The 27,885-nt window shown below is 36.5% G+C and overlaps 2 protein-coding genes across 6 annotated transcripts in view; one reads left to right on the forward strand and one right to left on the reverse strand.

The window, feature by feature from the left end:
• Positions 1-27,885, reverse strand: part of cdhr1a (cadherin-related family member 1a) — a 112,284-nt gene that overhangs the window by 5,558 nt on the left and 78,841 nt on the right. For 3 of the 4 annotated variants that reach the window (XM_082153203.1, XM_082153202.1, XM_082153205.1), the window contains 12 exons: positions 6,697-6,792; positions 6,077-6,222; positions 5,949-5,999; positions 5,772-5,861; positions 5,521-5,607; positions 3,912-4,031; positions 3,611-3,754; positions 2,591-2,669; positions 2,387-2,487; positions 1,851-2,054; positions 1,162-1,314; positions 507-671 (listed from right to left, as the gene is read on the reverse strand). In XM_082153203.1, the coding sequence (XP_082009329.1) occupies positions 507-671; positions 1,162-1,314; positions 1,851-2,054; positions 2,387-2,487; positions 2,591-2,669; positions 3,611-3,754; positions 3,912-4,031; positions 5,521-5,607; positions 5,772-5,861; positions 5,949-5,999; positions 6,077-6,222; positions 6,697-6,792 (1,436 nt within the window). Of the gene's footprint in view, positions 1-506; positions 672-1,161; positions 1,315-1,850; positions 2,055-2,386; positions 2,488-2,590; positions 2,670-3,610; positions 3,755-3,911; positions 4,032-5,520; positions 5,608-5,771; positions 5,862-5,948; positions 6,000-6,076; positions 6,223-6,696; positions 6,793-10,794; positions 10,913-27,885 lie in introns of those variants that run through there. The other variant, XM_082153204.1, reaches the window with a different exon arrangement.
• Positions 11,685-25,934, forward strand: chst3a (carbohydrate (chondroitin 6) sulfotransferase 3a). Of its 2 annotated transcripts, none has more exons than XM_082153207.1 (3): positions 11,685-11,818; positions 17,506-17,692; positions 17,817-25,934. In XM_082153207.1, the coding sequence occupies exons 2-3, from the start codon at positions 17,613-17,615 to the stop codon at positions 18,988-18,990; spliced, it is 1,254 nt and encodes a 417-aa protein (XP_082009333.1). In that variant the 5' UTR covers positions 11,685-11,818; positions 17,506-17,612; the 3' UTR covers positions 18,991-25,934. The 2 variants fall into 2 exon arrangements, with proteins under 2 accessions (XP_082009333.1, XP_082009334.1); XM_082153208.1 differs by lacking the exon at positions 11,685-11,818 and adding an exon at positions 16,698-17,395.

The following is a 27,885-nucleotide window of genomic DNA, read 5'->3' on the forward strand; positions in this document are numbered from 1 at the left end:
AAATGTCTTTAGTCACTTTTGATAAATGTGATGCATCCTTGCTGATTAAAAATATGAATTAAAAAAAGATATATTACTGACCCAAAACTTTTGAGTGGTAGTGCATTTAAACCTTATGTTGTTTTTAGATTCAATATGATTGAAATAAACATGATCAGTATCATAGTTTTCTAGAACAAAAAAGCTGTACCATTTTGTTTGAGTATTCTGACATAAAAAAAGATAATCATGATGGTATTTTTGTCTATTAAAGCACAAATCTGGGGTTTTAGTGTTACACAACTGAATGAAAATGATAGCCATCTGGCAGCTTACCACGTAATAGACTGTTTAGCATGCATTCACATACTGAGCATGATTTGGGATTCTGAGCCAACCCCTCAAATGTTATATTTAATTGAATAATGCGTATAATGCGTCTTTTTTCAAAAACAGAGCAGTCTAGAGAGAATGACAAACATGTTAATCTTTTTGTGCCTATAATGTCTAGAGTGTTCTGTACTCACTGTCACAGACACAACATTGGATCCTCCGGGAGAATTTTCTGGAATCCGAGCGATGTAAAAATCAGAAGTGAATTTCGGAGCGTTATCATTGGTGTCTAGCAGATGAATGATTATGTCTGCCGTGGCACTGAATCTCTCAGGTGTGTCAATCTCTATAGCGAGGAGCTGGAAACAATGAGCATAAACACATTTCTGCAACTGGTAGCATATTATTGATTATAATAGTGTAGGGTCATTCTCAGGCCATTTGTGTCCCCATTACTGGTACAATTACATATAGATTCAAAAGTAATTGTATTTTATAAGACCATTTTCGTGTCCATTGAATAAAAAAATACATTTACTGATATGAAAACATTTATTTTTCTGAGAAAATGGATCATTTGACTCATCAAGCCTGATATTTTCTAACATTGTTGCTCTTGTTCCTGAAAAACTGGGAAAAACTGGACAATTTCCTGAGAAAGACCCTGTGAAATACGTTATTTTATTGCACTTTAAATTAAAGTACAACATCCACTGTTTTCCTGAAACATACATGACTGTGTAACACATGCAACAAATCTGTTGGTTCATTATTTGTCCATATATTCAGGATTGAGCACATATTTTATAATACACATTTCTTAAACAGTTCCCATGAATTTCTATTCACCTTAAATGTCAGGAATTGTGATTTCTCAAAATCCATTGCAGCAGAATCCTCTACAAGGACGGTGACTTGGGCTTCATTCAGAACGGTTTGAGGGACCACTCGTAACATGCGGCCTGGGCCCACCAGTCTGAGGTGGAATTTGGCATTTGATCCCTGAGAACAAGGATATAGTTTAAACATATTTTGTAACACAAAACTTTCACACAAAGCTAATAGAGAGAACTATCAGACATAAAAATGGAATAAGTTAAAGCCATTTTAAATGAATGGCAAACAATGATTGTTGGATGATGTGCTAATCCATGTGATCTTTTATGAGTAATGAATTCTACATATCAATGTGACTAAATGCTGAATAACTACAAATATTATTGCGTAATATGACAACAGCTTGAAAGGGACCACCTGCTTGTTTGGGTGCTTTTCTGTCATTTATGTAACTATGACTGAACAGTGCTCATAGAAAACATGGAAGTAATACATTAAACTAATGGTGTCTTATCTAGTTGATTTTTAAATAATGGTTGATCTGCACTACAAAACTACTCTAACACTCAATCAGCTTTTATTAAATTCTCTTAAAACGCAGAACGGATCGCCAGATTTTCTTTCTAATGTGTATAAACCTGCATGTACTCATTTTAGCTAAGACGAGCCTGTAACCTGCTGCCGAAACAAATGGTGCCCACCTGGTCAGAGTCGTTGACTGTGATTTTCAAGCCCCTCAGGAACTCTCCCTCAGGAGGATGCTCATACATAGTTAACTCGAACACGTTCTGTGGTCCATTCTCTCCAAAGAATGTGGGTGGATGGTTGTTCAGATCCACTACCTTAATGGTCACTGTAGTGACTGCAAAGTCCAAGCGTTTCCCCTCTGGACTAACCTCTGAAGCCTGAGAAAGGAAGAAATTACTGATTATTAATTCAACTAAATACATTTATACCAACCAGCAGTTACAAAAAGCCATGTTGTATTCATTGACTCAAGATACTCTTGTAATGAGGACGTGCAAGTTTAAAAGAGATGTAACTACATAACATGGACAGAGATTTTAGTAATTGGCTTATTCCTGAAATTGGCTTAAGCTCTGTCTCAAGTCAGAGACCAGAGAGAAACAACGTCCAGTCACCAAACATTTGATAGCAGAAAAAAAATCAAAAAAATAATTCAAACTTGAGACAGAATAGAACAGAATTAGAAATAGAGTTTAAAAATGATTTTAACCTTGACTTTAATATTAAAGACTTCCCTCCTCAGGTCTGCTGGATACACCTTCAGAGTGATGCATCCACTGGTTTTATTGATGGCAAAAACCCCATCTGCTCCTGAATAAATTGGTTGGAAATTTGTTAAGAGAAAGCTCATAATGAAATTCCTTTCCAGCCATAATTCCAGCCATGCATTTCCATATTAACTAATAATACTTACCAGATTCTAATGAATAAATTATTGGATTTGGATTATCCATGTCTCCATCTTTGGCAATAACTGTAAATATCTCAGATCCCTGTAAAAAGATCCCTGTAATTAGATCTTAGACAAGGAGCAGTAAAGTTTGCACAATTAATTATATAACAGATGATTTTTTACAATGGAACTGAATCAACACTGAACTGACTTTAGCTGAACAATGACACATGTGTCTTTTTAGAGCTGCTTTACAGCCGACTTGATCTATGTTTGCATAATTTAATCATTGTTTTTCTGTTGATCAGTGTAAAGCTGCATTGAAAAAATCTGTATTGTTTAAAGCTCTGTAAAAAATAAAGGTGACTTGATTTGACTTGACACAGTTTGTCAAAGTATTTTAATTTTGGGTAAAAAATTAATCTGAGGAAGCTGTTGCATTTGCTAAAAAAGCAACAGGGTAACATTAGCAGATAAAGTAAGGAATGTATTCTAGCAAGCTATGTTCAACTGTAATTTTTCCTTAATATTTGATAGGAGATACACTATCTTTTCTTGAGAGTGCACAGTAGCTCAGTACAGTCTTTATTTATTTTTTATTTTTTTTATCTGATTTTAGCTGCATGCTGTGCTGTTGTGCAAATGTTTTAGCAGGATCAAACTGTAACATAGACAACATTTGCCATGAAGCATTATTATAATTTTTTTGGAAAGAAATGCGTTCGTTAAAATCAAATCAGCATCTTATAATACTTTATGTAACATTTTAAAATATATTCAAATAGAAAACAGTTATTTTATTATAATAATATTTCAAAATTGTTTTTCAAAATATTATTTTATGTATTCGTGATCAAATAAATGCTTGGTGAGCATAAGAGACTTCTGTCAAAAACATAAAAAAATATTACTGACCTCAGACTTTAGTGTGTCTATATAATATAATAATTCGCCTTTAATCACTTTTAATCACACTGAAGCACAATGGACCTGTAGAGTGTTCGTAAGAAGTCATGGTGTAGTGTTACGATAGATACTCACAGGCGAAGAGACCTCATAGACATAACCAAAGTAAGGAGTTCCAACAAACTCAGGAGGAGTGTCTTGAGTGTCAATCACATTTATCGTCAAAGTGGCAGATGATGACATCACTTGTTGCTTGCCCTTGTAAACACCACCTCCATCCTGAAAACAAAAGTTAGTGTTACTTCATATCTCATTATGATGCAAAAAAATTATAACAGCCAAAAAATTTAAATGATAATTGGTAGAGCAGATAAAGGTAGTAAATGGAAGAACTAAGCTTGAACTGGTAAAACAAGGAGAACAAACTCCCTCTCACCTTTGCCACCACAGTGATGAAATGTGTGCGGAATTTCTCATAATCGAGGGCTTCGCCTGGTTTTATCCGCAGCACGCCACTATGGTGGTCGATGGCAAACTTTGTGCTCGGTTCACTGCTCTAGATTTGAGAACAAACAAAGAGATTCCACTGTCACTCTATATGGATTCCCATATGTCTATGAGCTTGTGATAAAATAGTCAATAATGAATAGTATGAAGGAACAGGAATGAAATATCCATACTGTGTCGTAATGGGAAATATAAAAACTTTCTTCTGCTTGATCTGATCCAGACCTGCCTAAACGTCTTGATCGAAGGCCACATAATATTTCCTCAAACATCTACGTCACAATCCAGAACCACCAAAGGAGGGAGAGCATTTTCACATTTGGCTCCAAAACTCTGGAATAGTCTTCCTGATACTGTTCGTTGCTCAGACTCGCTCTCCCAGTTTAAAACTAGATTAAAGTCGCATCTCTTCAGCCAGGCATTCATATAATCCTACAGTTCAAACTACAATCCGGCCTCTAGCTCATAAATGCCAGAGGAGAACTGGCCCCCGACTGAGCCTGAGTTCTCCCAAGGTTTTTTTTCTCCATTAGGTCACCTGATGGAGTTTTAGGACACCATTAGGTCACTTGATGGAGTTTTTCGGTTCCTTGCCACTGTTGCCTTTGGCTTGCTCAGTTGGGGATATTTTGGGGATATTTAATTTAATTTTATCAATCAATAAATTCCTCTTGAAACAAACTTTGTTGTATTATTTTAATTTAATACTGTGAAGCTGCTTTGATACAATCTGTATTGTGAAAAGCGCTATAAAAATAAACTTGACTTGACTTGACAATGTGAAATATTAGCTTAATGCCCGCCCAAAGGCATACAGTACGCAATGAAAGGCAAGGTTTCATTAAATAAATCTGTTGTTATCATCTGTTGGAGACGCTGTGTTTTTGGATGAGAACAGGTTTTGGATGAGATTAAGATTTATTTATTAATAATTTTATAGAGGACAGCTTCCTGAACCTAGGAAAGTACAACGCTGGCTATGTGCTGTGAAACGTTCTGCTCAAGTCATGTTTGCAAAGTTGCTTCTGATCGACTGGCTTTGTCATCCGTATTTTGCAGAATCCGACTCGGGCTCGAACTGATGGTAAAAACCGACTACATTATTATTATTAAATGTGTGTTTTGCCTTGGAAGCTGAAGCTCACGATTATGGTAAGGGTCGTTACATTTCAGACACACGCTTGAGGTGTTTAGCCAATCACAATGCACTGGGTCTGCTGACCAATCAGAGCACTTTGAGCTTTTCGGAAGGAGGAGCTTTATAGAAATTAGCGCGTTTCAGACAGACTGGAAACAGAGGTACTGCAATGTACAGTATGTGAAAAATAATGTGTTAACCTATTCTATTACACCAAATAAACAAAATAATTAACTTTTAAAATAGCATCATATGACCTCTTTGAATGCAATTTCAAATGTGCTCATCATAGATTTATTCTTTAGTTATGAGTATGACCCGTTTATATGGATATTCTATGAGACTTTGCAGTAATGAACAAAAGGGTAAAAAAAAAAAAAAACTGGATATCAGATGTTACCTGGAGGAAGAAAGTGACTGATCCCCCAGAGCCGATGTCTCTGTCCACTGCCTGCACTTTGAAGATGCTGCTCCCAGATGTAGTGTTCTGTGCAAACACATACAGTTTTCAAACAAGCCTGTTTATCCAGATCACATTCAAATCAAAATCATTTTTGCTGGCCGGGTATTTTCCAAAAAATATTCTATAGGAACCTAAATGATTTAGTAAAGAAAAATGAAGTACAGATTCTCTGAGACAAGATTCCTCACCTCTGGCACATCTACGATGGAAGGCATGTTCTGAAACTGTGGTCTCTCGTCATTGGCATCCGTGACAATAACCGAAACCTTTTCAACTACCTGACATGACACCAGAGCATTAGAAAGACAATCACTGCAAAACTCATCGCATACACTGGATAAGAATCATAAATCAACAATACTTACTTTGTTAAGGCCATCAGAGATGCTGACAAAGAATTCAATATCATCTTGTGCCTGTGATAAACAGATGGGTTCGTGTCACTGTAATGTTCTCAGCACATTTAAAACTTGATACACGTTTTGAAATGTACCTCTCTGTCAAGTTCCTCTATAAGAGTTACTGCTCCAGATTTGGGATGAACACGAAAATATTCTTTGTATCCGGGTTCAAAGGTCATTCCATACTTTACTGGCTGGCCTTCGGGGTCAGTTCCATTAAGAACGTATATCTGTGTTCCTGTAATTTACAGTTGTAAGCAGTTATTTCTGTTCAAGTCAAATCAAAATGACATCTAAAGCAGTGGTTCACAACCATGGGTACGAGGCTTTAAATTATTTAAGAGAAGACATTAAAAAGGTATCAAGATATTTCTTATTTTAATTCAAAGCCTCAATTGTATTTGTTTTTCTTCTTTGAGGAACCAGGGTTCCCAATGTCTTGAAAAACCTGGATATATGAGGAGGCCTATTTAAAAAGTGTGATTTCTAGACCTGGAAAAGACTCCATGGGCATTTTTATAATGAATATAAATGTTTTCTTATTATGCCGAGCTCAAAGGGAAAATTCGCCAAGCCTGCACCCAGCTCAAGACACGTGGTCTTTGGAAAACAGCAGTGGCCATGTTAATACCGTTTACAATTAGACAGAGGAGACAACAATAGGATAAATCAAAAAGTCTTCTAATCAGATGGTAGAAAAGTGTTACCTTACCTTTTGGCGTATCCTCTGAGAGATTGAACATTGCCATATTACCGTTGTTACTGCTGGGCCCATTATCATAGAAATAGGGGGCATAGTCAGCCTGAGCTATAAACAACAATAATCAGATATCAGATTAACATACCTCAATTAACAGTGTAATGTAACCAGATTTATGAGGACAAGTACAACAACTGTACCTATCACAATATTAGTCATTTTACTGACATGTGGTTGATCACACACTGCATAATGTAATAATACTAATGACTCTCTCTATCCACTTGTCTGGGATTACAGGTGTCTTACGTCATACATGCCTCAATATCCCCTGCTTTACCAAATCTATTTCACTATATAAATTCATTTTTTTAAATGAATTTATCTCTAAATTTAGATTTAGATGTAGTTTTCTTTCAGGCAAGTCTGTATTTGCTCAACTCCTACTGTCAAGCAGGAATAAAGGTGATGCAAATGAGGGAGGAACATAAAAGAAGTACAACAGTAGTCAAGATTATCTACACCAGTCAACAGTATAACATACTCAACTAAAGGAACGTTTAATCGCCTGAGTCACAGTCGGGTTCAAAGGCTTTCATGAATACATACCGAAGCAGAAATGCGTTAGCAGAAGAAATGATGAAAACTGTATTCCCATAGTATTCTTCATCCTAATAAAGCAAAGCATTTACAGCAGGCCAGACAGCGCACTAGTAAAGAGAGCTACGGCAGAGTCCTTCTAAGGGTGTTTATTTCAGATTGAGTAGAGCTAAGACAGGTGCTAAGAGCCTAATCCAATGACAAGCCTTAACCCATGGCACATTTTTAGAAGCCCATCTTTTTGCAGCTAATGGCCACTAGGCGGCTTCATGAGAAGAACACCTGACCTGATATGACAGGTTCTAGAACATCTTCTTATATGTGGTACTACTGAAATCCCGTTTTTAGAATGCTAGATCTCTGTCACAAAGGAATCAATTAATACTGGAAGAAATATTATGAAATAAAATCGCCTGATTTTAAGAGATGTTGTGTTTTCATGTTTTATGGAGACTTTCCATAGACATAATGATTTTTATACTGTACAAACTATATTATATCCCCTGTACACTAAACTTACCCCTAAACCTACACTTTTAGAAAACTTTATGCATTGTCATTTTCATGCTACACACACACACACACACACACACACACACACACACACACACACACACACACACACACACACACACACACACTTATTCGGGTGTGTGTGTAAAAATGTGCTGTTTTCACACATAATATATATATATATATATATATATATATATATATATATATATATATATATATTAGAGTAAGAATAGTCTTAATCTCTTTACCTGACAATCCAGTTTACATTTCAGAGCACATGTTCAGGTTACATATTTCAAAATGTAAAGTTATATATATATTAGAGGAAGAATAGTCTTAATCTCATAATCTTCACAAAAAAGGACAATCCAGTTTACATTTCAGAGCACATGTTCAGACCACATTTAAAATATAGAGTTATGTAATCTAATACTCATCAGCATTAGCAAATGTCTCCTCCTCTCTCTTTCATGCCCTTTATTATAGAGCTTTTTAACAATGATTTATGCTTCAATTTAGTTGGTTTAATGCTAAACAAAATATTTTACGGTGTCCTAGTTTCTCCAGGTCAAGAGCTAATATGGATCATTTAGTAGAAAAAACAAACGTATATATGGATAAATATAGTGTTCATTGTTATAAATTTAAGTCAGCTAAATACATAGGTATGGGTGAAAGTGGCTTTGAATGGTTTTACTGACTTTGAATGCAAGTTCTTGACAATGCAAATTCTAATGTTTCAGAATCCAGTTGCCATTTAGAATTGAAACTGTTTTCGTATTACATTTTGCTCAGATGAGCAGCTGTGTGGATCACAAAACGAAACACCTGCCAATTTACCTTCATCTACATTTGTGAGTGTGGCTTTACTTTCAGGATTAATTTGTTTGGAGCAGGCAGATGGCAGGCAAGCAGATTAACCTACAATAATCCTTCATCATCATGTAGTGTTCAGAGCCAGTCTACAGGGACACACAAACCAGAAGCATCTCTGCATGTGCACCACAGAAAAGACAGGACTCTGGGCAGATCTGAACATATCAATTACTTTAATATGATCATGAAAATGTTGCCTTGATATTGCTTATGATTACCAGATTTGTTGCAATGCTCTTGCTTTGTCTACATAATGAAATTACAGATAATTATGATCATTTTGATATATAACATTAAAAGGAAACTCTTTGCATTTCTGTTTCCTTCTTTCAATCAGAGAGAAAACAAAAACAGAACAGTAGGTCAAAAATCCAGTTTATTGTAAGATTACCCAGTAATTTTTTTTTTGTATATTGTGCGTCAGTCATGCATCAGTATTGTGGATTATGTGACAGAATAGAAATCTTGAATGACAGGAAGATTTGCCCTTTATGCAAAATATTATCATCTTCTTAAATCTGAAAATAAGTCTAAAATTGGACATGCACATTAAAAGAAAAAAAAAAGTTCACAATGGAAAGAAACCTCAAATGACACCCAGGGTCCGCCATTTTAAATGATTTTAAATGATAACAGTGACATGCATACAAAATAGACAACGAATTATAATTACTAGAAAATATCATGTAAACAACGAATTATAATTACTAGAAAATATCATGTAAACAACTCGATATTAATGAATCAATTTCAGCATTTCAGAATTCATGTGCAAATGATATGGGCTATAACAAGGTCACTGTTAAGGACATCTAAACTGGGACCTCTGGGACAGATTAGCTATTTCATTAGAATCCCAGTTTCAATACTAATGTTTAACTATAACACATTTTTAAAGATCTGAAATCTTCAATCCACATTTTTGAATGTTATGTCTTGGATTACAAATAAGCTTTGGACTGGATGCAAAGTCTGGGTCATCAACATATTTGCGTCATTTTAATCTTCTCCAAAACTTCAGTTCATTTGAAAATATATTATGTATTATAGCTCAGAGTTTAAGCTTTTACATGGTCTACCAAGCCAATCATTTTCTCTCACGTTTCTCCTATTTCCAAAGTATTTTCAGAGATGTAAACAAACGTGGTTCTGGTTTTTAAGCTATAAATAAAGTTAAAGCGGTCATTAAGGAGAGGATAAAGTTGCAGACACGCATTGAAAGACAAAATATGTTTTATTTTGTTTTAATGAACTTGCCTTCAAATAAAAATGTATCTAGACTGTGCTTATGTTGTTTGTTTAATGTCAATTCATTCTAATTTAATAACTAATCATTTTTACAATGGAAATGAATCAATGCTGGACTTACTTAAACTGGACAATGACTTTCTTCTAGAGCTGCTGTACAGCCAAAACAATCTTTGTTGCATTCATTTCCTATTATCACCATAAAGCTGTTTTGAAACAATCTGTATTGTAAAAAGAGCTATATAAATAAAGGTGACTTGACTTGTTTATCAATTTAAATAATTACAAATAATTTATATAAATTCACTAAATATATATATAACCTTTGCTGCAATAAAACAATGGAAATAATAACCATTTATGAGGTAAAATTGGCCCGGTTTTTAGTCAAAATTAGATGACATTGGGTTAAACTGCAACCCAACCTGCTGGGTTCTTTCTTTCCAATATTTATTTACCCAGCGCTGGGGTTGCCAATGGGTTGCTTTTAACCCAGCCATTTTTTTTAGAGTGACTAACCTCATTTACACCGTACGTTTAATGAGACAAGAACACTACAGTTCATCAACTGCACAGCTCTGGCACTTCTATAGTGGTTTGATAAGAATCAGCTTGGCAGTATGTATAGTTTTTAAAATCAGTACATATAGGCCTATATGATATGCTTGGGTTATACAACTGCAGTTTACAATTGGTCCATTCAACAATAAAAGCGCTAAGAATTTGAATATTTTAGTCATTGTAGTTAATTGAAAAAAATATTGTGAGTAACACTGTACATCACCGCCCCCACGTGGTTACATGATGTTATTGCTGAATGTTTCGAGGCTCTCCCTCGTGGTACTACGAAGATATTTCAAGAGTCCATACCTCAGTGATCCTTAAGGGGTCATTCGGTGCAAAATCAGCAGCACATCAAACACGAAAAGTCAAACACAAGAGTAGGCTACACTAAATAAAACGCATATAAATCCTAGCCTGTCTACATCTGCCTGCACAGGTTTGGCTACTCCAAGTTACAAACTGATGTTTGCCAACACTGTCATCTAAATAAATAACTACAGAAAGACGTTTAAAAAAGTACTTACACTGTTTTAAAAAATATCCAGTTTAACAGTAGACCTAACTAATGAAACGTTTGGCTGAACCCATGTTACTAAGTAATGTTTTAAAAAATATCCAGTTTAACAGTAGACCTAACTAATGAAACGTTTGGCTGAACCCATGTTACTAAGTAATTTTTAAAGGGACACTGAGTGAGGAGCGTCGTAATTCAGTTAATCATGCAGTGAGTGTACGGGTTCATGTCTCCGTAAATTACCGCAGCGTGTTTTAGTTTTAGCAGACCCCATCGACTCACGAGAGCAAAAGGGGGGTGAAGAAATCCACGTAAGAGTGTCCCAGGGCCCTCCTCAAACAGAAAAGCCCTTGTGAACACTCACACTGGGGGTTCTTATTTGACCACGTGATCGTGTATCCAAGTATAGCCCAAACTTGGAGACCCCGCCGAGTAATGGACACGTTTTCCAGCATGCTGCACCGGAGAAAAACCCAAATGGAAATAAATTAATCAAAGTTTTTTCTTCAGTGTCGCGAGAGTCTGGGAATGAATTTGGGACCCTTCAACTTATGAGTTCCAGCAAAAATGCCTAAGTTGGAAGATCCTTTTCATTGAATGATCTCCTTTTGTTCGTGGAAATACGATGATCAGGGCATGAAATACGGAATTATTAATAGGGCAATAAACTTTTTGGTGTAATTAGCGTTTTCACTCACGTAGATAAGTGCAGTGGGCTGCTTTGGAGTCTTCATATACGCACAGGAACAATGTGTACCGGTCGCGATCATTCAGGCTGCTCCAGATGAACCACTGGAGACGAGTTCAGTCAGTGAGGTAAGATTTTTTTTTTCTTTCAGTAGCCTAAGGTCGATTATATACTTATTTTACCACAGTCGCGCTGTAATAACTTTCACTACTGCCAAAGTTATGTATAGCACAACTGCAACAGTCTGTTGTCAGTCAGTCTTGTGTTATTCTTCTTGCAATAATTGTAGCCATGATCAAATTACTGTGACTTAGTTAATTTGAGGATTTTGTCATTTCAAAAAGTATCACAGAAAAACACAGCTTGATATAAAACGGTTTTGTGGACCAATCTAATCTTAAAGCTGCAATCTAAAAGATGTATGACAGAAGATGTAATACATATATATATATATATATATATATTCGTCTACATAAAAAAAAAAAAGTTGTATATTTCGTTTTTTTTTTACAATGCAAATATTATGTTACCATACTGTTTAGTAGTTATTTTACTTATTTTATTTAGTAGTTCGATTGTTGTCATCATGCTCAATCTTCTGTCCACAATGATTACTTCAAAACAGCAAGTGAAAGAATAGTGTGTCCTTACTATGTGTGTGCATGTGTGTGTGAGAGAAGGCATTTGGTGCCACGTCTCTTTAATCAGAAAGAGCTTTATTTCCAACTATGTTTACACACACAAGGAATTTGTCTTGGTGACAGTAGCTTCCAGTGCAGAGGAACGTATAGACATATTGTTGACATAGATAGGAATTAGGCAATAAAAATGAAATATAACACAATTATAATATTATTTAAAAAATAAACAAATAACGCAATATAGTACAGTAATAGAAATATAGAAAAATATATAATAGATTTGAATGTACAGATATGTTATTTTACAGATGTATAGTTCTGAGATGTAATGTACAAATTTACAGTTATAGAGACAATGTACAGTCTTGGGAGTTTTACAGTTCTTAGCCCTTTTTCTCACTCTGGAGGTGTAAAGATCTTGGTGACTGGGCAGGGGGGCACCAATAATTCTCTCAGCAGTCCTGACTGTCCAATGTAGTCTTCTGATGTCTTATTTTGGTAGCTGAACCAACCCAGACAGTTATAGACGAACACAGGACAGACTCAATGACGGTCGAGTAGAACTGTGTCCATCAGCTGTAGAACCTCCTCAGCTGGCGAAGGAAGTACAACCTCTGCTGGGTCTTTGTGAGTGTCCCATTTCAGGTCCTAAAAGATGGTAGTGCCCAGGAACCTAAATGACTCCACTCATGACGGTGAGTGCTGGGGGGTTTCTCCTTAAGTCCACAATCATTTCCACTGTTTTGAGCGTGTTCAGCTCCAGATTGTTATGACTGCACCAGACAGCCAACTGTTCAACCTCCAGTCGTTCAGCAGACTCGTCACAGTTTTGGATAAAGTCGACGACTGTGGTGTCATCTGCAAATTCAGGAGCTAGACAGAGGGGACTTGTGTAGTGCAGTCGTTCGTGTACAAGGAGAAGAGCAGTGGGGAGAGCACACATCCCTGAGGAACACCAGTGCTGATAGTTTGTTTTTTTGGGGAATGATAGAGAAGATCTGCATGAAGATAGGAGCCAGTTGTTTAGCGCAGGCTTTTAAACAGGCAGATGAAACGCCATCTGGGCCTGAAGCTTTCCTAGTCTTCAGTTTTTTGAAGACCCGGCTCACGTCCTCCACACAGACCATAAACACAGGTCAAATGGCAGGAAGGGGGTGGCAGGAGGTATTGGTCTATGTGTGAAGCGCAGATCAGAGAGGGTGTAGGGTGTGAGACTGGGAGGTCTCATTTAATGTATACATTTTGTGATATATCCATGACAAATGCACCCCTGTTCCCATTCCCCTCCTCCACCGCTGCTACAGCTGCAACTTGTGGGTCCAAGCAGCACAAGTGAGCCTGTCACTGGTAATAGTGGATTTATCTCATATAGAAGAACTCCAGCTAAACACTGCCTATCTCCCAGAAGGCGCTATCACGCACTGCTGAACCGCAAAGCGCTCAGTAATGAAACAAGACAAAAACACAAGGATGAAACATGATCCCTGGCCCCAGACAGCACACACCTCTCTGATACCCATGCTAACTCACTTCCTGTGTCATGTTTTCTGACAGAAAATGACACTAGATTATATCCATGTAATACTCCTGGATAAAAACTGGTGCTATCCCAAAGGTTTAAAATGATTGACCATATGCCATAGACCAGTCTGAATGCATCAGATGCACTGTATTTTATTTTAAAAAGATACTGATGTGGATCTTCCATTTCTAGGGAAAAAAATCGTATTTTTACACAAAGAAAATTAAACCGAAATACTGCTATACAGTAAGTCTATTTAAGCACCCCCAACACATCTATAAGGCTGTAAGAGAAGCCATTAATGTAATTTGTATGGGAATGATGAACAGAGTGATGTCCGTTTCTGCTTGAGCAGATCATCAGATTTGTCAAATGCTCCAGTGGTTTTTGAATATGTAAAGATCTCAGCTCAACCGGCGTGCCTGACAGTTTGACGGCTATGGCATAATAAGCCCACATAATTGGTTTATATTTACTTAGACTGCACACTATCATTCCTTGACGGCTCGAAAACTGTGTCATATCCAAATGCTACTCTTTGTGCAGACAAATCGCATGGCATTTCTGCATGGCATTTACCTATGACAGTTTTCCCACCGGTACACGTCTTACTTCACGACTGCAATATTGCACTCCTTGCGTTTTTAGCACGGTTTAGGAAAATGTCACATTCATAAAAGCCGCTGTCTGGCAGAGGTCTGGTTGGATTATTTGCACAGATGTATTCTTGATATGGTCCAGGTTAACCCCTTTCAACTGGTGTTATTTGCCTTGCTTTAAAGGTACACATAGCATTGTTGGTAAACAACAGTCCTGAACAGAGCTATGGCAGGTTATGGCAGCTCACCCACTTAAAGCCATTCAGTGGGGTTATCTGGGGTCAAACATGCTCTAAAGCTATTGGTTTTATTGCAATGGAACTGCCCAATTTATTTAGTGGTGTAATGGTTTCTTTCCTTTACCATTTCCCTACAGGAAACAGTTCCATTACATTATGAGTTTTTATACTCAGTACAAATAAAGAGCCTGTTATACATACTTTAATACTTTCCTTAGAACTGTCATAAAGCCTATTTAAAGCTCTGTATTCAAATCTCGAAGTATTTACGTTTTAAATCTAGTGATACAACTTTTACGAGGAAAGAAACCTCCAAATAAAGGTTAATTAAACAGGTAAACCAAAACTACCCCCGAAACATGCAGTACAGTGAACAACTGGCTTGTGGAATTCAGAGGTCCTGAACCCTCGGTGAAAGGGCAGCTGAGATTTTCTTTGTAGTTACTGTCAGCTTTCCTAAGATGGATGGAAAAGTACATTAAATAAATTCTATACAACAACAGATCATTTTAAACCATCTGCAGAGGAAACCCATCATGTTGTTTATCACAAACTGTAGGCTACCTAACTCTTTTCTCAGAAAATGAAAATGGTTCATTGTCAAACAAACAAAATTCCACATCTGGCTTCCAAGATTTAATAAAGACATTTCAGTCTTGTTTCAATAGGAAGTGTCATTTTCTTTTTGACTGTGGGTTGCCTAGAGGCAGAACCAAAGCTTCTGAGTTATGATTTAGTTTCCTGTTTGCTCCTTAGAGTTTTGCTGTGAAGCTTGTGGATCACTCCATTCTCATTCAGATAGATTACCTTTTCATCACAATAAATGCTGTTCTTTTAAAGGGGTGGTATAATGCCCCTTTCAAAAGTTGTAAAATAAGTCTTTGATGTCCACAGAGTGTGTATGTGAAGTTTTAGCTCAAAATACCCCACAGATATTTTTTTATAGCATGTTAAAAGTGTCACTTTTTGAGGGAAAGCAAAAACGCTCAATTTTTGTGTCTGTCCCTTTAAATGCAAATGAGCTGCTGCTCCCAGCACAGGGGGAGGAGCTACAACAATTTGTGTCCTTTTACCTCACACAGACATGCACTAAAAATGTCAAAAACGTTTAGCCTTTTATGTTCGAACCGGAGTCAGACAATGATGGAGAGACTCAAGAAGAAGTGACAACATGTAGAATGCAACAGGCCATTTCTGAATGGTTAGTTGCTGAATTTATGTAGCCAGGGCCGTAGCTAGAGGATTCGGGGCCCCCTGAAAAAATATGGATGTGGGCCTCCACCACCCTCCACCAATATCATATACTGTACAATAGATGAGCATGGAGGCCCACATATAACAGAAGATGGTGATGTTGTTGTAAAACCTTTATTTTGAAAGTTAAAAGTTTATATAAAAATTACAACTAATAAAAACTAACAAAAAGCAAGACATTGTTACATTATAATAAAACCAATTTTAAAAAAGTAACAGCAAAATAATGTTTTTTTTTCCCATCAGTCTGTTATAATTCATAAATCAAAAAGTAAACATTTAGAAATTGACAAGAATGCAGTCAAATTAAAAAAATAAAATAATTGATTGTCTTATTTTTTAATAAAGATAATATGGAACTGGTAATATTATTAAATAAAGCTAATAAATGTATTCATCCAAGCCATTTTTAGGGAGGTAAGAGAAGCAGATATTTTATACAATCTATAAATCGTGTTCCCAGGGGAGGGGTTTATTTAAATTCTAGGGTTGGTGATGTCACTAACCCGGGAGGAATGTCGTGTAGTCCCTACCAGCCGTTTGTTGTAGTCCTTAAAAAACGATTTCTTTAAAAGCAAATATCTTCCTTTGCTTTGAACTTTGAGCGTTGTAACTTTGCAGATGTTTTTTATACTCAAACAGCAACATTAACTAAAGTTAGAAAAGTGAAATTATAATCAACCACCCCTTTAAACTTTCTATTCATCAAAGAATCCTGAAAAAGGGGTCAGGCAGCACAACTGTTTTCAACATTGATAATAAGAAGAAATTATTAGTAATGGCTGCTGAATATTTAGCTTGCCATCACAGCAATAAATTACATTTTAAAATATATGTAAATATACAAAACAGTAATTTTAAATTGTAATAATATTTCACAAATATTACAGTTTTTTTTTTATTAAATAATTGCAGCTGTCACAGGTGGTTATATAGAAAGTAGCACATGAATAAATAAGAAATAACAATCCTTTAATAATAGACCAAACAGGAACACGTGAGAACTACAGAAAAACACAACCAACACATTAATGAGACACAGAGGGAAACTCAGGGCTTAAATACACAGGGACTAACGAGTTAATTAAAGAACAACAGGTGAACGGAATACACAATCAAACCCACTTCTGGGTCAAACGACAGGCACAGGGAAAACAGAGCCAAAACACAGCATATATGTTACAGCAGTCTTGGTGAGCACAAGAGAGAATTTTTTTTTAATCTAAATCTATGACCGACGCTTTAAATACTATTATATTACAGCATTAAAATGCTAAAGTAGTACTGATTCATGGTGATCCACAGTAAGCAGTAACCAAAGAGAGACATTGTGTTCTGTGGACCTCATCATCATCTCTCATCATTTCACATTAGTGGAATTACTGGACAGGTGATGACAGTACAGGCTGCTTGTTTGGGAACAAAGCTGAAATGTCTCCTGTGCCAAACGGTATAAATCTGTCACCGCTTGGAATCAATACTTAGGGCTGGTGTGTTAGTGAGTTTTATGTCTGTGTGGAAATGGTGCCAACACTCTTGTCTTGATTTTGTTTATTGCAGATGAATTGTAGACCCAGGTTCTGACATGAGATGAACCCAAAACAGTTGGCAGCAGCGACTATTTAGAAGTCTGTGGAGGCATTTCCTAAATAGAAATTAATTTGAGAATGAGGAACAAGTATGCAGTCATCATTATCTGCATTGTGGCACTTGTCATCATTGAAAAAGAAAACAACATCATTTCAAGGTGAGAATGCTTGAATTCATTGAAAATAATTATTCGTTCTGAGCTGGCCAGAAATAATATTTATTTAAATGATTTTTAATTAGGTTTTTAAAAATGAAATTGTATTTAATTTGAATATTTCCAGGGTCTCAGACAAGCTGACACTCCGACGGAACATACAGACGCCGGAGCCTCCAGTGCCCTACAATGGTCTGGTAGTAATGGAGGACAACAGTTCCTATCCAGAGGGCATTTATTCTGAGAATGGCACTCAGGCAGGCCGGAAGCACATCCTCTTGATGGCCACCACTCGTACAGGATCTTCCTTTGTGGGCGAGTTCTTCAACCAACATGGTGGCAACATGTTTTACCTCTTTGAGCCACTCTGGCACGTGGAGAGGATGCTATCGATTGGCAAGGGTGGCACAAATACTAGCACTTCTGTTTGGGTGTACAGGGATGTCCTGCAGCATCTCTTTTTGTGTAACTTCTCCATGTTGGAGCACTTCATTAACCCTCCTCCACGGGACCACGTCACCGCTGCCCTGTTCCGCAGAGAGTCCAGTATGGCCCTGTGCGAGGAGCAAGTCTGCACTCCGGTCGTAAAAGACATTTTTGAGAGGTACCGCTGCAGGACGAGGCATTGCGGACCACTCAATCTGACTTTGGCGTCTGAGGTCTGCCTAGAAAAACAGCACAGGGTGATCAAAACAGTGAGGGTCCGGCAGCTGGACACACTTCGTTCTCTAGTAGAGGACCCTCGGTTGGATATCAAACTCATACAGTTGGTGAGAGATCCTCGAGCCATCCTGGCATCGAGGATGGTGGCCTTTGCCGGTAAGTACCGGAACTGGAAAAGTTGGGCTGTGAATGGGGACGTGCCTATAGAGGACGAGGAGGTCAAACGCCTTGAAGGAAACTGTAACAACATCCGCATCTCCGCCGAGTTGGGCTTGAGTCAGCCTAAATGGCTGAAAAACCGTTATATGCTAGTACGTTACGAGGATATCGCCAGGTACCCCATGCAGAAAGCAGCAGAAATGTACAATTTCACTGAGATTCCGATGACGACACAAGCACGGGACTGGATCCTGAGGAACACGCATGCATCAGCGGAGGCAGGTGGCGTGTATTCCACCCAAAAAAACTCATCAGAACAGGTGGAGAAATGGCGGCGTAGTATACCATTCAAACTGGCCCAAGTTGTACAGAAAGTTTGTGGACCGACCATGAAACTCTTTGGGTATAGGTTTGTAGACAGTGAACAGACACTATTAAACAAATCTTTTAGTTTGCTTGAAGAAAAACATTTTATTTAGTCATAGATTACATTTCTTTGATACATTCATTGTTAAAGGAAAACCAAGCATGAAATGTGACAAGGTTTTCTTTTTATACTGAATGTGGACTAAAAAATATGCATGGCAGAGACACACTGGCACACTGTAACACACTGGGACATTTGTTACACTGAGGTACTTGTGGCATGCATCACCTGACTTATGTGAACATATACCCTCTTGGAAAAGCTATAACTGATTTTATGAGTTATTGATTTGAGATGTCTCCATTTGAAAAAAAAACAAGGTTTGATGAGGAACAAAAATCATTCATACTCATAAGATGAGACATGATCTGCCTGTGAATGTGTGTATATATGTGTGTGTCTAGAACAGCATTTTTATTTTTCTGAAAAGAAACTAAAGGATCATTATTTCACAAAAAGGGAAGCAAGCAGAAATCTTATTTATGTGTGGTCAGCAAAGTTAATTTAAATAGCTTTGTTAACATTAAAGCCCAAATTTGGCTTTGTCAAAATTTGTCATCTCTCATTATTGTAGGATGTAAAACATTCTAAATGTAACTGGATATTACCAGATGTGAAACTGTGGAACATCCACTGTGTGAAGAGACAGTCAGTATAAAAAGCAGCTTTTGACAGCCAGCTGTGATCCTGAAGCACAATAGTGACATTGTTTTGTCTCTCTCTCTCTAAAAAAGGCACAGAATAGGCCGTTGTCCATGCAGTTGACCTTTTTTTAAATGTATATTTAAAAAACAAAAATAGAATCTGAAGAGTAAAGGTTGGAAAATAAAAATGTACATTTAAAGTTTATGCTTAGAAACTGAAGTAAATGTCATTATAACAATTATTTTATTCAAAAAAAAAAAAAAAAAAAAAAAGAGAGATCAAAATACTAAGGAGAACGCAAAAAATATTCCAAGATAAATATTGGTAACACTTTACAATAAGGTCTCATTAGTTAACATTAGTTTATTTTATTTATTATTTTATTTTTGTAGGACAAGACATAAGACAAAATATAAGAGGACAACACCGTAAATACAAAACAAAACACACAAAGAAAGAAAAAAGAAATACATATACATATATATAATAAGAGGAAAAATAAGAAAAATAAATCAATGTAAAATATGAAGGGAAATATGAATTTATATACCACCTTTCCAACACCCAAGGTCGCTTAACAAGGAAACAGAACCAAATAAACATCAACATCAAAGCACAATACACATACCAAGGGCAGAACGTAATTACAGAAGTCGCTTACAAAGTTAGGTTAAAGATACAAACAAAGAGGAATTCAAACAAATAACATCCAAAACAAGGTACAATTTACAGACTGAGCTGAAGAGTAATATTCAGAGAAAAAAAATGTTTTTAAGAGGTTTTTGAAGGAGAGAAGGGTGGATGTTTGAAGAATGTCTTGAGGAAGAGCATTCCACAACCCGGGAGCAACAACACTGAAAGACCTGGCTCCCATAATCACCAGACTAAACTTAGGAGTGACTAACAATCCCGCACTGGAAGAGCGTAAGGGACAAACAGGAGCATAAGGCTGAAGTAAGTCGGATAAGTAAGTAGGACCAAGGTTATGGAGAGCTTTATAAGTGAAAAGTAGAACCTTGAAGTTTATATGCAAGGAAACCGGAAGCATATGGGCAGCATGGCATACTCAGTCAGGGCACAGTATTTCGATCTAGACTGTGACTGGTATGTATTTGGATTTGGTTTGCGGTTCGCCCTCTTACCCTCCCGGGGTGAGCTGGTCCATTAGACGGCCTCCTTCAAAGCTTCTCCCAAACCCTGAGGGGAAGTCAGTTTATTAGGGAGTTAGTCTGTAGTAAACTACTTTAGTTAACATGAACTAAAAATTAACAATACTTCTACAGCATTTATTCATCTTAGTTAATGTTAATTTCACCATTTACTAATACATTATTAAAATCTAAAGTTGTATTTGTTAACATTAGTAAATGCACAGTGAACTAACGTGAACTGTATTTTTTAACTAACAAAGATGAATAAATGTGGTAACAAATGTACTGCTCATTGTTAGTTCATGTTAGTTAATACATTAATTTTAACAAATGAGAACTTATTGTAAAGTGTTACCATTTTATTTTTAGAATGACCGTTTGTGAATTATTGTTAGGAAACATTTGGAGTCTTACAAATGACAGCATGACATAAATATGAAATCTCCATGGACATTCTTAAAATATAAGTAAGAGCTTGGAAACAGTGACCTTTTCTCAGCACACATAACTTTACAAACCTTATCGTAACAGACTTACTGAGAACCAAATATCCACATCACTGTCAAACTATTTCCTGCTCTTTCCTGGCAATGGAAAGCTATGTAAGCCAAAGCTTAGATGTCTTTATTGGGAATGCAGTAGTTCTTTGAAAAGAGGTGCAGTATATCTTTATGCTCTGAGCTGTATTTGCACTGCAAGCAAGCAGCACATCACACAGAATACAAATTCATACAGAAATACTGTAGTTCCTCCTCAAAAAAAAAACTAATTATTTGTAGCATAATGCCTACTATGATATGTTTCTGTGTAATTGTACTGCTGCTATCTGTGTGCAACACTAAATAATTTAAGATCTGCTATTGCAGTCACTGACAGTAAGATAAATGTGCATTCAAGAGTCTAGCATCTGTTAAACAATGAGAGAGAGAGCCGAGTGTCTGCCTACACACTGGCATTTCACAAAGTGTGGGTTTACTGTGATACATCAGTGTTGAAATGTCCCTTGGAATCAGAATCCCTGATTTAATGAGTCCATGGGGGAATTTTGCATTGAAAAAAACAGCGAAGCTACCGCTCTGCTTCAGTGTACGCGCCGTGGTCGTCGTTTAGCCTATCGTGAAGGCTGATTTCCACAAGAACAAACTGAAAAAAATTGTTCTCTGAATGTAAGAGTTTGTGACGCAAGTATGCTGAAAATAAAGTACCATTTATAACCAGCAGGATTTCTGCTGCTATAGCTCATGCTGAGGACGTATGAAAAATCGTACCACAAATCAATATCAAACACATCTCCGATGTTCATATCCGCTTTAAAAGACATGGAGGCCTATGATGTCAGAGTCATTTCCTTTTTAAGTAAGTTTTGTTAAATTCTTCACTGATTTAGGGAGATAACTGCAGAACCGCAGTGCTGTACATGACAGCAGTTTCAGACCAGCAGCCTCAGACCGCGCTGACCATCACCTAAAGCCGGGTTCACACTGTACGATTTTGCCCACGATTTAGTCGTTTGAGACAAATGTCCCAGAGATTCCTCTGATCCTAGGCTAAAATCTGACAGCCGATTAATGACCATTACGATCAAGAGATGTTTGCTAGCCACCATTTCTATCCTGCAGGTATATGCAGCACAAGGTCACCAAACGTGTCACAGATTTATGATGTAAAACTCTGGACGAGTCTTTTTGCGTGCGTCCGTTTTAACGCATCTTGACTGCCGACATTAGGGACTTTAAGCAACAGCTGCTGATGGAACGGCAACGGCGACCTGCCATAGCCAAAGAACACAATAAAACAAATCATTTAATCATTTAACAATACAGACACCATTAAAATAACACATACAGTCAAAATTTATTCAGACACCTTCAACATTTCTCACATTATCACAGTTTATTCACTGTAGTTTAGAAAATGGTAATAAAATATGACAAGAACTTACTCAGTTATCAAAATCAGTTGATATTTCACTGGTTTTGGCCATCCTTCTGTTGGACTGTCTCACAAATGCTGGTTGAATAGCTGTCAGCTGTCAGATTTAAGTACACAACTAGATAATACCAATTTAGGTCAACCAATTACCAAGCCATGCTTAATTTTGTTCAGTCTGTGGTGTAAAAAGGTCGCATTAGTAATTAAAGAAAAAACACTTAAGCAAAACATGGTCAGGTCAAAGTGTCTAAAATAAATAATTTTTGGTCCCAATTTTTTAATAAATTTTACTGGTAGTCCACTGTATGAAGAATTTTTGGGTATAATATGTCACAGTTTACTTAATTTTGCTATCCTCACTTACATAAATTAACTATAGTGTCCTGCACCCACTAGTAAAAAAATATATATACCTGGTGTCTGAATCATTTTTGGTTTGACTGTAACTATAAAATATAACATTTACATTTAATCTGTCACGCATATAACAACTACAACAAATAAGGTGTTCTCCAATTATAGATAGTTACAGTAGAACATCCGCAGTAGTTATAATCATTTATGCGCAATAGAAGTTGCCGTTCCATCAGTAGCTGTTGCTTAAAGTCCCTATTGACAACTGAGATGCTACAGTGTGACATAATTCACAGTGGGGATCATGTTCGTACAGTCCGACAAGCAACAGTTGTAAAGGACTGTTATAAATCATACAGTGTGAACCCTGCTTAACCCGGCCAAATCTCTACTTTAACTTCTGGTCTGAAACTGCTGGTCTGGCTCTGCGGTTCCTCCTGTTGGTTAGTATTGGATTTAGGACTACTATTGAGCGTTGTGGAGGCAGGGTAACAGGAAATCAGTCTTGATGTGTATATGCATGTGTTCCACTCTCTCAGGATGTGCTACACCTTCTAAGTAGAGCTCTGTCCACACTAGGGCTCAGATGGCTGTTGAACAGGCCTTTCATACTGTCTTTCCAAAGCTTCCAGTCTATAAAGAACACAGCACTGCCTGTTTATGGCTCAGAGACCTGCTGGCCTGCTAGAGTTTGAGCTGAATAATCATACGCAACACAGAGAGATTATTCCAGACTCAAAATGATTCATTGATGCCTCGCAAATAGCATGAGGAAAAAATAACGTCTGAAACCAGACAAAAAGGTTACTTATTATAAGGGAAAAAAAAGTTTGTTTATGGAAAATAAATCCCGTTAAGGGTATTTTTGAGTTGTTGATTAGTCATATAGCCTTGGGTCTCACTGCTGATGTTTATCTTTAGTGTCTTGTTGAAGTCTGCACTGGAAAGGTGGGGAAAAATAAGTGGCTTAACCAGAGAGTGAGTGAGAGAGAGAGAGATAGAGAGAGAGTTTTGACTTGTCTGCTTATGCCAATAATTACCATCAACAAACAATAAATACAGGTCCCGGAAAGCCCTCCCTAATGATCAAGTTTCCATTCTTCATGATATTAATACTTATATTTCTTAACATTACTGTTAATTTAAGTGTATTGTAATGTATTCTGAATTGTGCACTGCATGCAAACTTAATATGCATAGTACATCACAAGTTGCGAAATATTAACAAAATGTATTAACTGGGCATACTGGGTCTTAAATGTAGATTTTACAATAATATAAATAATACTGATTAAATCAAATTAAATAAAATTAAATTGAGGTTGTACTGAATATCAACATGGTTGTTATTACCTATAGAGCTACCTTTAAATGTTACGTTACTGTTATTAAAACTAGCTAAGGGATTCATAAAAACTGTATAAAACCTTTTTCTTGTGATTGCAATGTCAGAACTTTTTTTGATTCTGATCTTATAAAGTAATTTATAACCAGTTGTTTGAGATGTACACTACTGCTCAAACTTTTGGGTCAGAACTAAAAAAATAAAAAATAAAATAAACCAAACCATTTCTTTTAAAATAAATTAATACTGAATGCATTCAACAAGTATGCATTGAATTTATCAAATGTGTCATTAAATACTTAATGTTACAAAATATTTATATTTCAAATATCATTAAAAAATATTTGCCCGCACAATACATGATCTTGAGCACCAAATCATCACACTGGAATGTTTTCTGAAGGATCATGTGACACTGAAGACTGGAGTAATGATGTTGAAAATTCAGCTTTACCATTACAGGAATAATTTTCATTTGGAAATATATTCAAATAGATAACATTTATCTTAAATAGTTATATTATTTCACAATAATATTGTTTTTACTGTAAATATTTAGGAGGCTTTCAAAAACATAAAAAAATCCTACTGACCCCAAACTTTTGAACGGTAGTGTATTGAGAAACATGTAATATTATGGAGAGCTACCCTACCCTGAAGCCTTAACATGTTTGCTGCTACTCATAAGCCTGGTGTCCTGTTGTTGAAGCTCTGTGACAGTAGAGGGCAGTGTGCACTAGACAATAGAGCGGCTCTGAAACAGACAGGTCAGCTCCTCAAAATGACCTCTCACTATTTTAGACGCTGTCCTCACAGCATCAAAGCTATTATTACATTCAATTATCTTCTCTTTTGAGAGATCATTCATTCAATATGCTCAAATCACACTACTGTCGTGCACGAGATACAGTTTCATGGAATAATGCATTTGACAAACACACCGTTCCTATGTTCAATACAGTCGGTTTGGAAAAAGTGTGTGCACAAGAGCGTAACTGCCTGCTGACTTTCAGCAGAGCGGATGTGAAGAATCTGCTCATCAAAGGGTGTGAGGTCCAGCACTAATCCGCAGTTAATGGAGGACGGGGTGCACAGCACTGTCGCCCTGTTCCTAATGGGCACACCGCTTTAATACCCAGCATACACCAGCTACATACTGTCCTCAAGCTGCAGAAGCACACAGAAAATAGATGGGTTCTGTAGATCATACAAATATACATTCATCATACATATATAGTAAAATAAAAAAAATGCAATATTGCATTTTAGGTTTCATTTATTTTTTATTTCATTTTCCTTTTATGATAAAAAAGGAATTATATATGTGTGTGTGTGTGTGTGTGTGTGTACAGTATTTATTAATCTTTGTTAATGTTAGTTAATAAAAAATACCGTCCTTCATTGTTTGTTCATGTTAGTCCACAGTGCATTAACTAATGTTAACAAATTGATTTTATATTGTATTACTGTTTGTATTACTTGTATTACAGTAACTTGTATTACTTTTATTGTATTTATATTGAAATGAACATGAAACAAGATTAATAAATGCTGTAGAATTATTGTTCATTCTTAGTCCATGTTAATAAATTAAACCTTATTGTAAAGTGTTCATGTAATTTAATAATTTTTTATGCTTTTTATTATTATTATGTTTTTTAAATATTGCAATTTAGGTTTCATTTATTTTTTATTTCATTTTCAGTTTATTATTCAAGGCAACATTTCAAATTTTCGTTTAGTTTAGTTTTTTTTAAACTAATATTTACATTTTATTTTTTTTCAATATTATATATATATATATATATATAAATTAAATAAATTCTATAAATTATTGTTTTAATATATATGTATATATAATAATAAACAATTTTCTTTAATTACAAAAGTGTATTTTGTACGGATATCAATATTTTTTGGTAACGAAGACAGTATACATGTATTAAATGTCATTTGTAAACGTCACATTTGCAAACATCTAGTAATTTGTTTGAGAGGTTGAAATGTTGTTAGTAATGATCAAAGAAAGCCTGAGACCACAGACCATAAAAGACCTAACAAGCATTTCCGTGGTCTGTGATGGTCTTTTAAAACTAATAAAATGGGGTCAAGCTTCGGTAGGCTACCACTGTCATAATGAAAGAAACATCCAAACAATGTCCTCTTCCATAACCGTCACTGGTCTTTTCTTTAAAAGAGCTGTTCCTCTCTTATTATTTGGCATGCTAGCTCTAAACATTGTAGCGTTCTATGAGCACTTTCATGTCTGATCTTTAATGAGTGATTTAATGCCAAAGGAAACAGCCTCTATCAGCGAGTGTTGTGGATGGGAACGTTTTGTGCACAGGACGTTTTGTGTGGGCTCATTTCTTTTTTTTTAAACTCTTTCTTTTGCATTTGAGGTCACTGATACATAAATTACTTGCACTAGTGCTTTAAAATGTTTACAAGTTTGGCAGAAGTCGGTCTCTTTGAATGTGTGGCAGTGACCCTGTCCTTCTCATTATTACTGCAAACAATCAAAATACACAGATACAAATCAGCTCACATTTCCATCCCAGAATGAGCTGGCAGTGCAAACACAGATGGTTCATGTCCTCTTCTGAGATAATATGTTTTTTTTGATTATTTTCTTTGCGGCGTCTCTTTAAACGGCCAGTTCTGATAAAGGTAACTGGGGCGAGGGGTGGGAGATCCGTCAAGGTGGCCTGTAGATTTTTTTGGGAACCAATTCCGAGCTAAAAGCGAGAGGTCTGGTCATGTGTGCGTGCTGATAGGAGGAACCGGCCGTCTACACGACAAACATCAGCGCTTCCCCAAGCAGCCCCGTCCCACCTCTAAACCCTCCCACTGAAAGACATATGCAGGAAAGACACTTATGAATATTTCAAAGAGATTAGAGACCAAGCGTTGAGAGGTCAAGCATGTCCTCAAATCAGACCAGCCCACAATCTGAGGGCAGTGAACTATGGCTGTCAGTCACGGGGAGATTTATTATTTGTATTATAAAAAGATGGCATTTGATTTAATCTTATCTAAAATCTAAATCTGATATATCTGCTCACTCCTTCCAAAAGATTAAATGACAAGCGACCTATTAACCCAAAAATAGCATTAGTACAACCAAAACTTTGTCATTAGTTATGCGTGTAATGTCCTGAGATTGATATCGTCTTCATTAGAGTGATCTTTATTGAGCTGTCTTTTCATGAATACTGGTTGGACTGACACTTGTGTCTATGGCTGTGTTGTGTTCTTTTAATTAAGCAAACTGGGAGAAGTAAAGGAGATGCTTGGCAGCTTGTCAGGAAAACGGCATGTCAGGTCTACTATGGTCCCTCACAGGAGTGGCGTGCTGTCCATCATCTATACCTGTTCTTGCTGTGGACCTTTCCCTTTGGATTCCACCGTAATGTGAGATGGTGGACATCTGCGTCTGGCTGAATGAGGAAGAGCTTTACACAGTTCTCTGATAATATAAAACCCCTATCATTTACACGAGCTTTCTTCTGCCATTGTG

The sequence above is a fragment of the Leuciscus leuciscus genome (genome assembly GCF_965113295.1).
Source record: "Leuciscus leuciscus genome assembly, chromosome: 22".
Classification (NCBI taxonomy): domain Eukaryota; kingdom Metazoa; phylum Chordata; class Actinopteri; order Cypriniformes; family Leuciscidae; genus Leuciscus; species Leuciscus leuciscus.